This window comes from Lissotriton helveticus, chromosome 1_1 (genome assembly GCF_964261635.1).
Source record: "Lissotriton helveticus chromosome 1_1, aLisHel1.1, whole genome shotgun sequence".
NCBI lineage: Eukaryota > Metazoa > Chordata > Amphibia > Caudata > Salamandridae > Lissotriton > Lissotriton helveticus.
Genome location: NC_136057.1, coordinates 1,126,046,724 through 1,126,060,565, shown reverse-complemented (window position 1 = coordinate 1,126,060,565; position 13,842 = coordinate 1,126,046,724). Strand labels below are relative to the sequence as shown.

The window sequence follows — 13,842 nt, the reverse complement described above, 5'->3', positions numbered from 1 at the left end:
CGTTTTGGGTCCAGACGATGGAGCCGCTCTTCATCCTTTGAAGGATGCGGAGGCGGGAAGAAGGAGGGCAAGGTGATGGACTGCCCAATGTGAAAAGCAGAGACTACCTTGGGCAGGAAAGAAGGTCTAGTCCGAAGAACCACCTTATCAGGATGAACAGACAAGAAAGGAGGTTGAATAGAAAGAGCCTGGAGCTCACTCACTCTCCTGGCAGAGGTGATGGCTACCAGGAAGGCCGTCTTTAAGGTGAGAAGACGGAGAGGACAGGAATGAAGGGGCTCAAAGGGAGCGCACATCAGGAAAGTCAAAACCAGGTTCAAGTCCCACTGAGGCATCACGAACGGAGTTGGAGGATACATGTGCGTGATGCCCTTCAAGAATCTTAACACAATAGGGGACTTGAACAAAGATGGCTGATCAGGTAGCCTCAAGAAGGCGGAAAGGGCAGAAAGATAGCCCTTGATAGTGCCCAGAGCAGAGCCCTGCTGGGCAAGGGAAAGGAGGAAGAGGAGAACCTCAGACAGAGGGGCAGAAAGGGGATCCACAGCCTTTGCTGTGCACCATGCCACAAATCTGTTCCACCGGCAGGCGTATACCGACTTTGTGGAGGGACGCCTGGCTGCCAGAATGACATCACAGACTTCAGGAGGCAAGTCAAATGGCCTCAACTGTCGCCGCTCAATCTCCACGCATGGAGGTGGAGACTGGACAGGTTCGGGTGGAGGACCGTCCCCTGCTGCTGCGACAGAAGGTCCTCCTGAAGGGGCAGGCGGATCGAGGGACCGACTGTCATGCTGAGTAGCTCGGGATACCAGTACCTTCGAGCCCAGTCCGGAGCCACAAGGATAACATGGGCCCGGTCGCGCCTGATCTTCTTCAGCACTCTGGGCAGAAGTGGTATAGGCGGAAAGGCGTACAACAGACCGCAACTCCACTCGCGCCGAAAGGCGTCGCCGAGCGAGTGCCGTCTTGGAAACTCCAACGCGCAGAACTGATGACATTGCGCGTTCTCTTCTGTGGCGAATAGATCTAACCAAGGCTCTCCCCATTGCTGAAAGAGGCCTCTCGCCACATCCGAGTTCAGACGCCATTCGTGATCCACCGAGCACCGACGGCTGAGTTCGTCCGCCCTGGCGTTCAGAGAACCTGCCAGGTGTTGAACCGTCAGAGTCACGCCCTGACGTTCCAGCCATTGCCAGAGGCGCAGAGCCTCTTGGCAAAGGGTCCACGACCCCACACCGCCCTGTTTGTTGCAGTACCACATGGCGGTGGTGTTGTCCGTGAACACCTGCACTACACTCCCGTTGACAAAGGGGAGGAATGCCTTCAGTGCCAGGCGAATCGCCCGCAGCTCCAACATGTTGATATGGAGCCGGGACTCCGCCGGAGACCAGAGGCCTCTGATCTCCGCCTCTCCCAAGTGGCCACCCCAGCCTTGGAGGGACGCGTCCGTCACAACCACGTGCTCCGGCTGGGGAAGGGAGAGGGATCTGCCCCTGACCCAATCGCGGTCTGTAAGCCACCACTGCAACTGTCTCGCAGTGCCCTCCGAGATCAGGACATGGTCGGATAGGTTGCCCTGATGCTGGGCCCACTGAAACTTCAGGTCCCACTGCAGAGCCCGCATCCGCCATCTGGCGTGATGCACCAGAAGGATGCAGGAGGCCATCAGCCCCAGAAGCCGCAGCGTCAACCTGACCGAAACCCGGGATAACGGCTGAAAGATGGGAATCAGAGCCTGAATATCCCGGACCCGCCGTTCCGGGGGATAAACCCGAAACTGCGCCGAGTCGAGAACCGCTCCGATGAAAAGGAGCTTTTGAGAGGGACACAGGTGTGATTTCGGCACATTGATGGAAAACCCCAACTCGTGCAGGAGGTCTGCCGTCATCTGAAGGTGGTGGACGACTGTCTGGGGCGAGCCCGCCTTCAACAGCCAGTCGTCGAGGTAGGGGAAGACTGAAACCCCTAACCGGCGCAGATGAGCTGCGACCACCGCCATCACTTTCGTGAACACCCGTGGGGCGCTGGTAAGGCCGAATGGGAGCACGATAAACTGAAAATGCTCGTGGCCTACCGTGAACCGCAGGTAACGCCGGTGGGCCGGCAGGACGGGGATGTGAAAGTACGCATCCTGCAAGTCCAACGCTACCATCCAGTCTTGTGGGTCTAGAGCAGCCAAGACCTGAGCCAAAGTCAACATCTTGAACTTCTCCTTCCGGAGGAAGCCGTTGACGTTCCGTAGATCCAAGATAGGACGCAGGCCTCCCTTGTCCTTCTTGGGTACCAGAAAGTAGTGGGAGTAGCAACCACACCCTACTTCTGGCCCAGGAACGCGCTCGATGGCCCCCTTGGCCAAGAGGGCCGTAACTTCCTCCTGCAGAAGAGTCAAGTGGTCCCCCGACACACGGTGGTTCTGCGGTGGCATGGCTGGAGGAGTGGACTCGAAGGGGAGGGCATAGCCCCTTCGGACAAGCTGCAGCACCCACCTGTCCGATGTTATCGCGCGCCAGCGGGAGTGGTGATGGCGAACCCTGCCACCCACTGGCGTCACGTGAGCCCGAAAGCTCGGACTAGGAAGGCTTGGATGCCGCAGCGGAGGGAGGCGTGGACTGACCACGACGCTGGCCTCTACCGCCACCACGGCGGAAACCACGGGCGCCACCGCGCTGGGGAGCGCTCTGCGCCGCGTGGCTGGCAGCACGTGTGGGACCTCCTCTCCCTTGGCCACGAAAGGGCCGAAACGAACCCGTCTGCTGGCGCTGGGTCTGGGTCGAGAGACCCAAGGACTTGGCCGTGACCCTGGAGTCCTTGAAGCGCTCCAGCGCGTGGTCCGCTTTGTCACCAAATAGGCGACTGCCATCAAATGGCATGTCCATAAGCGTATTTTGGACGTCTGGTGAGAAGTTGGCAGATCTCAGCCAGGCATGGCGACGAATCGCCACCGTAGTGGACATGGCCCGTCCCAGTGAGTCCGTGGTGTCCAGACCACAACGGATCGAGTACCGCGCCGCATCCCGGCCTTCAACAAAGGCCCGGGTGAGCTTGTCCCGCACTTCCTGGGGGCATTGCGGCAAACACTCCTCGACCGTATCCCACAGGGAGTGGGTGTAGCGGCCCAAGAGGCACGCGGTGTTACAAGACCGCAGCCCAGCACTCAAAGAGGAAAACACTTTCTTTCCGAATTGGTCGTACCTCTTTGATTCCCGGTCGGGCGGAGCCGACGGAAATGCGGACTGCGAAGTGGAGGCCTGGATCACCAGACTCTCCGGGGAGGGATGGGTGGACAGGAAGGCAGGGTCGTCCGCGCAGGGACGGTGACGCCTGGCAACGTTCCGGTCAACCGGCGCACCAGAGGCGGGCCTGGACCAGGTGCCCAGAAGGACATCCGTCAGGGCCTCATTAAACGGCAGCAGAGGCTCCTGGGGGCATGACTGCGGTTTAAAAACTTCCGTCAGGATATTCGGTTTGACCTTCGCGACGGGGAGCTCAAGGTGTAAGGCCTTGGCAGCCCTCATCAGGACCACCGAATAGGCAGCACCCGCCTCGGACGCCACAGGGGACGGAGAGACAAACCCAGGGTTGGGCGACTCGTCCAGGCCACTGGCATCACCCAGATCACCTACCCAGTCCACATCGTACTGGCAGGCACGGGATAGAGGGTCCTCAGACCCCTCCCAACCCTCTCCATACTCCTCCTCGTCATACCCATATTCTGGGTCGACGATATAGACATCGGGGTCAACAGGCCCCATCGGCGTCGGGTCCGGCGTCGGCCGACGCCGGTCCGGCTCCGAGTCCGGAGTCGGGGAGGAAAGGGGGGTGGCGCCGCGCGGCGTCGGTGCCGGGGACCCGACGCCGGCCGGAGCCGACGGCGGAGTCGCTGCACCACGCGGGGGCGGTACCATGGGCTGGCCCACAGGAACCGACGCCGGAGAGGCCGGGAGACCAGCCGGCGACGAACCAGAGGGAACCAGCGGCGCCGGGGCCGGAGCCACCGGCGGCGCCGGGGCAGGAGCACCCGAACCGCTCGGGCCCCCAGACGGGACCGACGGGCCCGCAGGCGCCGAAGGCCCCGCCGGAGAAGACCTCGCCCTCATAGCAATGAGGAAGGCCTCGATCTCCTCACGCGACGCGCCTTCCCCAGGGACCGACAGGTGTGGGGCAGACGGCGTCGGCGACCCATGCGGGACCGCGGGGGTGGGGTCACCCGAGCCCCCGGCCGCAGCACGCGGGCGTCGGGGGGAGTCGGGGGTGCGATGGCGACGCCCCGACTTCTTGTGCTTACCTGACGAGCCGGAGGAATGGTGGCGACTCCCGGAGCGCCCATGGCGGCTCCGCGACCGCTCCCTCGACCGCTCCCTCGACCTCCGACCGGACCGGGACCGCTCTCGACGCGGGGCCGACAACCGGAGTTCGAGAAGCTTGCGGGACCGCTCCCGCCTAGCTTTTCCAGTCAAGGCCCGACAGTCGACGCAGGACTCCACGTCGTGGTCCGCGCCCAGACACCGGAGGCAGAGTCGATGGTGGTCGGTGACCGACATCATGCGGTCGCACTCGTCACAACTCTTGAAACCGGGCATCCTACCGGCACCGTAAGGATCAATCAGTTAACAAAAAACTTGGTCAAAAGACCGGAGTACTGCTCTTCGGATCTGCGCTAACTGGCGCGGAAAAAAGAAGAACTGACGTCAGCGCGCGGAGGCGGCGTCTATATACTCCAGCGACGTCATCACGGCGCACGACGCCGACGACGCGGAGCCGCAGGGGACGCCTGCAGACGACGCCTACCGACGCGCAGGGGTACTGCTACGCAAAAGTTTCCGGATCCAGACTGACGCCTGGGGATATTCTAAGGTAAGGAATCTAATACTAACCTGTTTCTTTCAGATGGCCATGTACTGGGTCGGTTGGGCTAAAAAAGTGCTAAAATATTGCAGTGGACTCCGAAGGTTTGTCTTCAGCTGGTTTCGGCTCCGAAGCATTGAGTTTAGCCGGTGTAGGCTCCGAAGCTTTGGGTTTAGCTGGTGTCGGCTCCGAAGCTTTAGCTTTATGTGGTTTCAGTTCCAAGTCTTTCGGTGCCGACAGAGAATTGGCCGGCACGTGCTTGGTCTTGGGTTTCGGTGCCTAAGATTTGGGTTCGGCACCCGAATGGGGCTGGCTCAATCCAGAGCCGGAAGACTTATCACTATGTTTCATAGCCGGGACCGAGGGCGGGGCAACTGAAACGTTTTCACAGTGTCGACGTGGGCCTGAGGGCAAAGGTGATACTGGAGCCTTTGTTGTTTTTGTGGGCACTTGGGGCTCAGAGATTTGTTCTTCTTCTTCGGCCCCTGGCTGTTGGAATTCAGACTCTTCTCTGAAGATGTCTGGCACCAGGCTAGTGCCGCGCCGCATCTCGTGCCGTCGAGCCCGACGGTCAAGAATGGTCTTCTTTGATCGGAATGATTGACAGGCCTCGCAGTTGATTTCTTCGTGCTCCGGGGATAGGCAGAGGTTACAGACCACACCCGGGGCATTTCTTAAATAGAGTCCGTTCCAAAGACTGCTGGCGTGGTCGGCGTGGGTAGGCCTCACGGGCCGCGTCGAAGCTACTGATAGAAGTTGTTGGATTTTACGATGCGCGTCAAAAGGGAAACCACAATCGAAAACAATACCATTGAGTGGTAAGGATTGCGAGTCATTAGGGTTCGAAGATGATATCGAACCGGAGCGCAGTAATACACAGCCGAACCCGATGGCGGAAAAAAACAATCTGGGGATGCCCATGTACACTATCACCGTAAGGAGGAGTCACCTACCTCGTGACTACAAACACTTCTTTGAAGAAAAACAAATTGCAAATATCCGAGCCCAACACCAGATGGTGATCTATGCGAACACAGGACAGCGCCCTCTGCTGTGCATGGAGTGGGGTTGATCAAAGGCAGCCAGACCCTGTCCCCAAACCCCCCCTCCAAGGGGCACCCAAACCTCAGCAGAGCCCCCCCCCCCCTTATTTTTCTGGTGCCATGGCCAAGAGACACCTCCATGGCACGGCAAGACAGTGTCAGCTTGCACATTCATGCAGTATGCCTTCCGCGGCATATCACAGCCACACTGGGTCCCGTAGGACTACTGCAGTATGATTTTAGAGGGGCATTTGTGGCCCCTGGGCGGTCCCTCTGGATGCTCCCCATAGGTACCAGTGGGTCAGGGTATCCTTACCCTGCCCGCTAATATGTTCTTTTAATTCAACTTTAGGGCAGGAGGAGCTAGTCTTCATTACTTAGAAAAACCATAGACATTCACTGTAAAATACCAAAGATTCTGGTGTTGTTAGAGTTAGGAAGTGTAATAGCTTACTACTCACAAAAACACATAGAAAATCACAGAATAAAAAATATATAAAGGGACGTTATAGTTAGGTGAAAACATCAGTTAAAACATACTCAAAACACCATGCATGCATGATGCACAAACACTGAGGACACTGAAGTAATACGCATGGGCATAGGGTCTTTTTATCTATACATTTTTCCTAATCAATTATTCGGCTACTTTTATTTATAATTGTCTATGGAAATTGTAGACGTCAGCCAAGGTCATAATCAAATTAAATAAAATGTGAAATTTTAATTTGAAGTAGTAGGCACAATGTGTTACACTTAGCAGCGATGTTGTCACTGATGCTCTTTTTAGAGAATTATTATGTAGGAAATAAATAAAATAGCTACACAAGAAAAATATTCATTACAACAAATATTCTAAACAGGTTCTAGATGTTACGAACAGGATTCTAGAAATAAATACATTTACATTTTTGTCCCTCTATATACATGTGTATTGTTCGCTTTTCAGTAATATACCTTGAGCTTTTCATTTTCTTGTTCAAGGGCTGCCAGTTTCTCATTGGACACGACTCCAGGGGCCTTTTTCAGTTCATCATTCTCCCTCTGAACTCTTTCCACAACTTTTTTCATCAAACCAATAGTTTTTTCCAATTCTGGAACGGTCTTCCCACTTCTGCCAGACTGTACATTTTTCAGATGAAAGGGGTGAAGAGCATAAAACAAATATAATACAAACAAAGAAATATATGTATTGGAATATGGTTTAAGCACTCACTGGGTCGAGATGCATGCAATTTTTTATTTTTTTCACCTACTTCTATTACTTAGAATCCACAGCTTTTGAAGGCAAGTAACTGGAGCCTAAAGTCTTAGTCCTCAACAAAACTTTTACAAATGCAGGAGATGCAGCATTTACAGATGTGTAATGGATACATTCTATTAATTATCCTTTATCAGAGGTGAAAGTATCCTATTACTGAGTTCATGAACTGCTGGATAGTATATGTTGTGTATGCATCACTGTACTCTATGCCACTGCTGCACAAGTTACTACTTGTGTAACGATATATCTGGAAGAGACATTAGTTAGTGATAGATTCCTTACCTTAGACACGTTAGTGATAGATTCCTTACCTTAGAATATCCCCAGGCGTCAGACTGGATCTGGAAGATTTTTGCGTAGCAATACCCCTGCACGCCGGCAGGCGTCGTCTGCGGCTCTGCGTCCGTCGTAGATAGCGCCGGTATGACGTCTTCGGAGTACTTAGACGCCGCCCTCGCGCGCTGACGTCAGTTCTGATACACAGCTTTTCCGAGCCAGATACGCAGAGCCATGATAGAACCAACACTGGTGTCATGAAACTAGGGCCCTGAAAGGGGAAGACCTTAACCCTAGATATCTATCACTAACTAATGTCTCTTACAGATATATCGTTACACAAGTAGTAACTTGTGCATCTGAAAGAGACACGTTAGTGATAGATTCCTTACCTTAGAATAGATACCCCAGCAAAACCAACCCCAGTGGTGGGTCTGCGAACCAATAATCACACCAGAAAGTCCTGGAGGACGGAACAGCCAAAGAAGCCATCCCTCCGGACTTGGCTGTCCAGGCAGTAGTGTCTCCCAAATGTGTGCAGCGAGGCCCACGTAGCTGCCTGACAAATGTCCTGCAAGGGCACTCCTCGGCCTAAGGCAGTCATAGTCGCCGTGGCCCAAGTGGAATGAGCCCTCAGCCCAACAGGGGGTTCCTTCTTAGCCAAGGAGTAACACGCCTGGATGCACAAGATGATCCACCGAGAGGTGGTCCGCTTGAGCACCGCCCGTCCCTTCTTAGCGCCCACGTAACCAACAAAGAGTTGGTCATCCACCCGGTACTGGCGTGTGCGGTCTAGATAGAATGACAGCGCACGTTTTGGGTCCAGACGATGGAGCCGCTCTTCCTCTTTAGAGAGGTGCGGAGGCGGAAAGAAGGTGGGCAAGGTGATGGACTGCCCGATGTGGAAGGCCGTGACAACCTTGGGCAGGAAAGAGGGTCTTGTCCGCAACACAACCTTGTCCGGATGGACAGAAAGGAAAGGAGGTTTGGAAAATAGAGCCTGGAGCTCGCTCACTCACTCTCCTGGCAGAGGTGATGGCAACCAGGAAAGCAGTCTTTAGAGTAAGAAGACGGAGAGGACAGTTATGAAGTGGCTCGAAGGGAGCACACATCAGAAAGGTAAGTACAAGGTTCAAGTACCACTGAGGCATCACGAATGAAACAGGAGGGAACATGTGTGTGATGCCCTTCAAAAACCTATTTACAATTGGGGACTTGAACAAAGATGGCTGATCAAGCAGCCTTAAGAAGGCGGAAAGGGCAGAAAGGTAGCCCTTGATGGTGCCCAGAGCAGAGCCCTGCTGGGCAAGAGAAAGAAGGAAGAGGAGAACCTCAGAAAGGGGTGCAGAGAGAGGATCCACAGCCTTTGCTGTGCACCATGCCACAAATCTGTTCCACCTGCAGGCGTATACCGACTTTGTGGAGGGACGCCTGGCTGCCAGAATGACATTACAGACTTCAGGAGGCAAGTCAAATGGCCTCAACTGTCGCCGCTCAATCTCCAAGCTTGTAGGTGGAGACTAGACAGGTTCGGGTGGAGGACCGTCCCCTGCTGCTGCGACAGAAGGTCCTCCTGAAGAGGCAGACAAATCGGGGGATGGACAGACATGCTGAGTAGCTCTGGATACCAATATCTTCGTGCCCAGTCCGGAGCCACAGGGATAACCTGGGCCCGGTCGCGCCTGATCTTCTTCAGCACTCTGGGCAGAAGAGGTATAGGCGGAAAGGCATACAATAGACCTCAACTCCACTCGCGACGAAAAGCGTCGCCGAGCGAGTGCCGCCTTGGAAATTCCAACGCGCAGAACTGATGACATTGTACGTTCTCTTCTGTGGCGAATAGATCTAACCAAGGCTCTCCCCACTGCTGAAAGAGGCCTTGCGCCACGTCCGAGTTCAAACGCCATTCGTGATTCATCATGCACCCACCCGCCCTGTTTGTTGCAGTACCACGTGGCGGTGGTGTTGTCCGTGAACACCTGCACTACACTCCCCCGGACAGAGGGGAGGAATGCCTTCAGTGCAAGTCGGATCGCCCACAGCTCCAGAAAGTTGATGTGGAGCCGGGACTCCGCCGGAGACCAGAGGCCTCTGATCTCCGCCTCTCCCATTTGGCTCCCCCAGCCTTGGAGGGACACGTCCGTCACAACTACGTGCTCCGGTTGGGGTAGGGAGAGGGATCTGCCGCTGACCCAATCGCAGTCCGTGAGCCACCACTGCAACTGTCTTGCAGTGCCCTCCGAGATCAAGACGTGGTCGGACAAGTTGCCCTGATGCTGGGCCCACTGAAACTTCAGGTCCCACTGCAGAGCCCGCATCCGCCACCGGGCGTGATGCACCAGAAGGATGCAGGAGGCCATCAGCCCCCAGAAGCCGCAGCGTCAACCTGACCGAGACTCGGATAAAGGCTGAAAGATTGGAATCAGAGCCTGAATATCCCGAACTCCGCTGTTCGGGTGGATAAACCCGAAACTGCGCCGAGTCCAGAACCGCTCCGATGAAGAGTAGCTTCTGAGAGGGACACAGGTGTGACTTCGACACATTGATGGAAAACCCCAGCAGGTGCAGGAGGTCGGCCGTAGTCTGGAGGTGGCTGACGACTGTCTGGGGCGAGCCAGCCTTCAACAACCAGTCGTCGAGGTAGGGGAAGACTGAAACCCCTAACCTGCGCAGATGAGCTGCGACCACCACCATCACTTTCGTGAACACCCGTGGGGCGCTGGTAAGGCCGAAGGGGAGCACGGTAAATTGAAAGTGCTCGTGGCCTACCGTGAACCGCAGGTAACGCCGGTGGGCCGGTAGGACAGGGATGTGAAAATAAGCGTCCTGCAAGTCCAACGCTACCATCCAGTCTCCAGGGTCTAGGGCAGCTAAGACCTGAGCCAATGTCAGCATCTTGAACTTCTCCTTCCGGAGGAAGCCGTTCACGTTCCGGAGGTCCAAGACAGGCCCCCTTTGCCCTTCTTGGGTACCAGAAAGTAGTGGGAGTAACAACCACACCCTACTTCCGGCCCAGGAACGCGCTCGATGGCCCCCTTGGCCAAGAGGGCCGACACTTCCTCTTGCAGAAGTTGCAAGTGATCCCCCGACACGCGGTGGTACTGCGGTGGCCTGGCTGGAGGGGTCGCCTCGAAGGGGAGGGAGTAGCCCCTTCAGACGATTTGCAGCACCCACCTCTCCGACGTGACAGTGAGCCAGTGGAAGAGGTGATGGCGGACCCTGCCCCCCCACTGGCGTCACATGGGCCTGAAAGCACGGACTAGGAGGGTTTTGAGGCAGGTGCTGCAGGGGAAGGTGTGGACTGGCCTCGCCGTTGTCCCCGACCGCCGCCAAGGCGGTTTCCACGGCCGCCACCGCGCTGTGTAGTAGTCTGCGGTGCGTGGCTGGCAGCACGTGTGGGAGAACCCCTTCCGTGGCCACAAAAGGAGCGAAAAGCAGCCGTTTGCTGGCGTGGGACCGAGGGGCCCAAGGACTTGGCCGTAGCCCTGGAGTCCTTAAAACGGTCAAGTGCATGGTCTGCCTTGTCACCAAACAGGCGACGGCCATCAAACGGCATGTCCAGAAGGGTGGCCTGGACATCGGCTGAAAAGTTGGCGGACCTCAACCAGGCGTGGCGTCGAACCGCCACCGTCGTTGCCATCGCTCTGCCCAGTGAGTCCGTGGTATCCAGCCCACACCCGATGGAGTAGCGCGCTGCATCTCGATCCTCCGCAAGGGCTTGGGCGAGTTTAGCCCGGGTAGACTGGAGCTCCAGCAGTCGGCCCGCGCCGTTCCAGGTTCCGGTCCCACAGGAGGTCGAAGGACCGGTCGCGGGGTCGGTGTCCTCGTAGCTCAGTGAGTCGGCATCGGTCGTTGGGATCTTCCTCAGGTAAGAGGCATGACAGGTTGGAGCAACGTCATCGTTCCTCCGACCCACCCCGACGCTCGCACGCCACGGCCGGGGGTTCGGGTGACACCACCCACGCGGCTCCGACGGAGTCGCAGGCGCCGCATCCTGCCCCACACCTGCCGGTCCCTGGGAACGATGCAACGCCGGAGGAGATCGAGCTGAACCTCATGGCCATGAGGTCCTTCCCTCCTCAGCCGGATTCCGTGGCACCTTCAGGCCCAACGGTTCCGGCTGGCGGGTTGGGTGCTTTGGCTCCGACGCCGCCGGCGACTTTGGTCTCGGCGCCGCAGGCCCTCACTGAGTCCACTTCCGGGTCATCGCTGGTCGAACTCACGACCTCGCCGGCGCAGGCCCAGTGGGTGTCACCCCCGGTGCCGTCTGTCGGCGCCGTCCCCAGTCCTCCCCTCGATTCGGTTCCGGCGCCGGAGTGGCGCCGCTGGGCACCACTCTCGACGTCGTTTGGAGATTTCTATTTCCACGAACCGGCCCCATCCGTTGACCCTGAATTTCATCAGATGGGTGATGAGGGTGATTGGGAGGGGTCTCTGGACCCTCTGGCACAGGAGTGCCAGTCTCAAAAGACCAAAAGACTCAGAGGAGTGGGGAGAACAAGGAACCACCCAAGGTAAGTACTCAGGAACCCCATGAAGGCTGCAGAGTGGAAACACAGCTGCATGCCCAGTTGAAGTTAATGGAGAAGTTGGAGTTGCAGTTTCAAAGAAGAAAGACCCTTCCCAGAGGAACCCAAAGAAACTCTTTGGAGGAAGGAAGGTTGGAGAACCAACCCACCAGTGGATGTCCCAGGAACCAGGTTGCCTGCAACAGGGAAGCCAGGTGCATAGTGGTGAAGTGACGTCGAAACATCCCGTAGACGAAAATGTAAAACATGTGTAGAAAGGCCTCTGGAGAAGGCTCTGAAAATACCCAGTGGAATCCAAGGGTGAATTCTTGAAGAGGAGAACCAGCAAGCAGAGGGGACAGAGTCTATGCCACTCGGAGGTGACCAGGAGGGACGGAAGCACAATGCCCACCTTTGGCAGGGAGCTCAGGAGAGTTGACGAGGAACTTGTTGCTGCAGCTGTGGGGACCAGGTGACGTTAAGGAAGACCAGTAGCCGTGCATGAGCTGTCCCGCGTCGGATGTCAGTGTCTAGGTGGTCATGTCCAGCGGGAGCAGCAACAAGCCTTGGTAGCCGCAACTGGAGTGGAAGACGACAAGACGCAAACGTTGGGACCAGCAAGGTCCAAATGGCTCACCAAGAGCAAGAAAGTCAGAGCAAGCCCAGAGCAGGCAGGGGAGCCCACCAAAGCAGAAGAAGACCCTTCATAGGACCCACAGGCCGAAGGCATAGGAGTCGCAAGAGGACCTCAGGCAGATGACCGAATATGGAGGCCAGCGGTGCAAAAGATGCAGTGAGGAAGTTGATCTTAGAGGCATGATGTACTGGCGGCGGGAGCTTCTTGTAGCCTTAAGATCTCTGGAGTGCAAAGCCAACAAGCCTTGGCAACGGCAAGTTGACACGGTGCACAGGGGTTCGGTCCCAGCGGCTCCGACGAGGGATACTGTCCTCCAAACTGCACGGAAGACAGGCAAGGCTTCTGGAGTTACTGAGACTTGGCAAGTCTGTAGGAGGACAGGAGCAGCAGACCGGTCAGCTTCGTTGCGGTGTCTGCAGATGCATGGGAGTGACTCCTTCACTTCAAGGGAGATTTCTTTGGATGTCCTTGATGCCCACAGGTCTTCTGGAGAACCTGAGTGAAGCACACACACAAATGAGGCAGAAGACTTGAAAAGTGAGACCAGGAGCTGCAGGAGTCTTCCTTGATGCAGTCTCAGTTCCAGTCGAAGTCTAATCAAGTCCAAGTGTCTGGACAGTTGAAGAGTGTCTTGGTTTCAGAGATGAGTCTTGTTTGATGACGAATCTGAGGACACACCCACAAGGGAGTACTTAAATACCCAAGGAAAGGGTTGGAATGACTCAGGGGTCGATCCAAACGGAGGGGCTGGACAGAGGGAAGGATAGTCCCCAGTCCTTTGTCCAGTTTCTTGCAAGAGTTGGAACCAAGGGTTCCTGAACTGGTTCAAACTGGAGTATGCAAGGAGGGCACCAAATGTGCCCTTCAATGTAGTATGCTGGCACTTGAAAGCACCCTCACCCCAGCCCAATACAGTAAATTATGTCTGTGACAGGAAACCTATTGTTCTACCTTCCCCTGCTTGAGCTCAGCTCAGCAGCAAGAGGGCAGAACAGTGTCTGTGGTCGGCAGCACTAGCTTGCTGTTGGACTATTAAAGGCTGTAACTGAGAGTACATGGGGCTCCCCTAAGGTCCCCCCAGTACATAGGATCATACCACTAATACTGGAACCAGTGTTGGGGTATGATTCCAACATGTTTGATACTAAACATGAGCAGGTTCGGCGCACCCATTATTTAGTTATATAGTTAGACATAGTGTAATGACTGATATCCATTACATGTCTTAAAATGGCTGATCGTACTTCCAATGCCTGTAGAATCGAC

General features: G+C 56.0%; 1 protein-coding gene across 2 annotated transcripts in view; it reads right to left on the bottom strand.

Annotated features, from left to right (window-relative positions):
* CEP290 (centrosomal protein 290) overlaps positions 1 to 13,842 on the bottom strand; it is a 1,500,249-nt gene that overhangs the window by 234,615 nt on the left and 1,251,792 nt on the right. For both annotated transcript variants that reach the window (XM_078678872.1, XM_078678869.1), the window contains exon 46: positions 6,849 to 7,013. In XM_078678872.1, the coding sequence (XP_078534998.1) occupies positions 6,849 to 7,013 (165 nt within the window). The remainder of the gene's footprint in view (positions 1 to 6,848; positions 7,014 to 13,842) is intronic.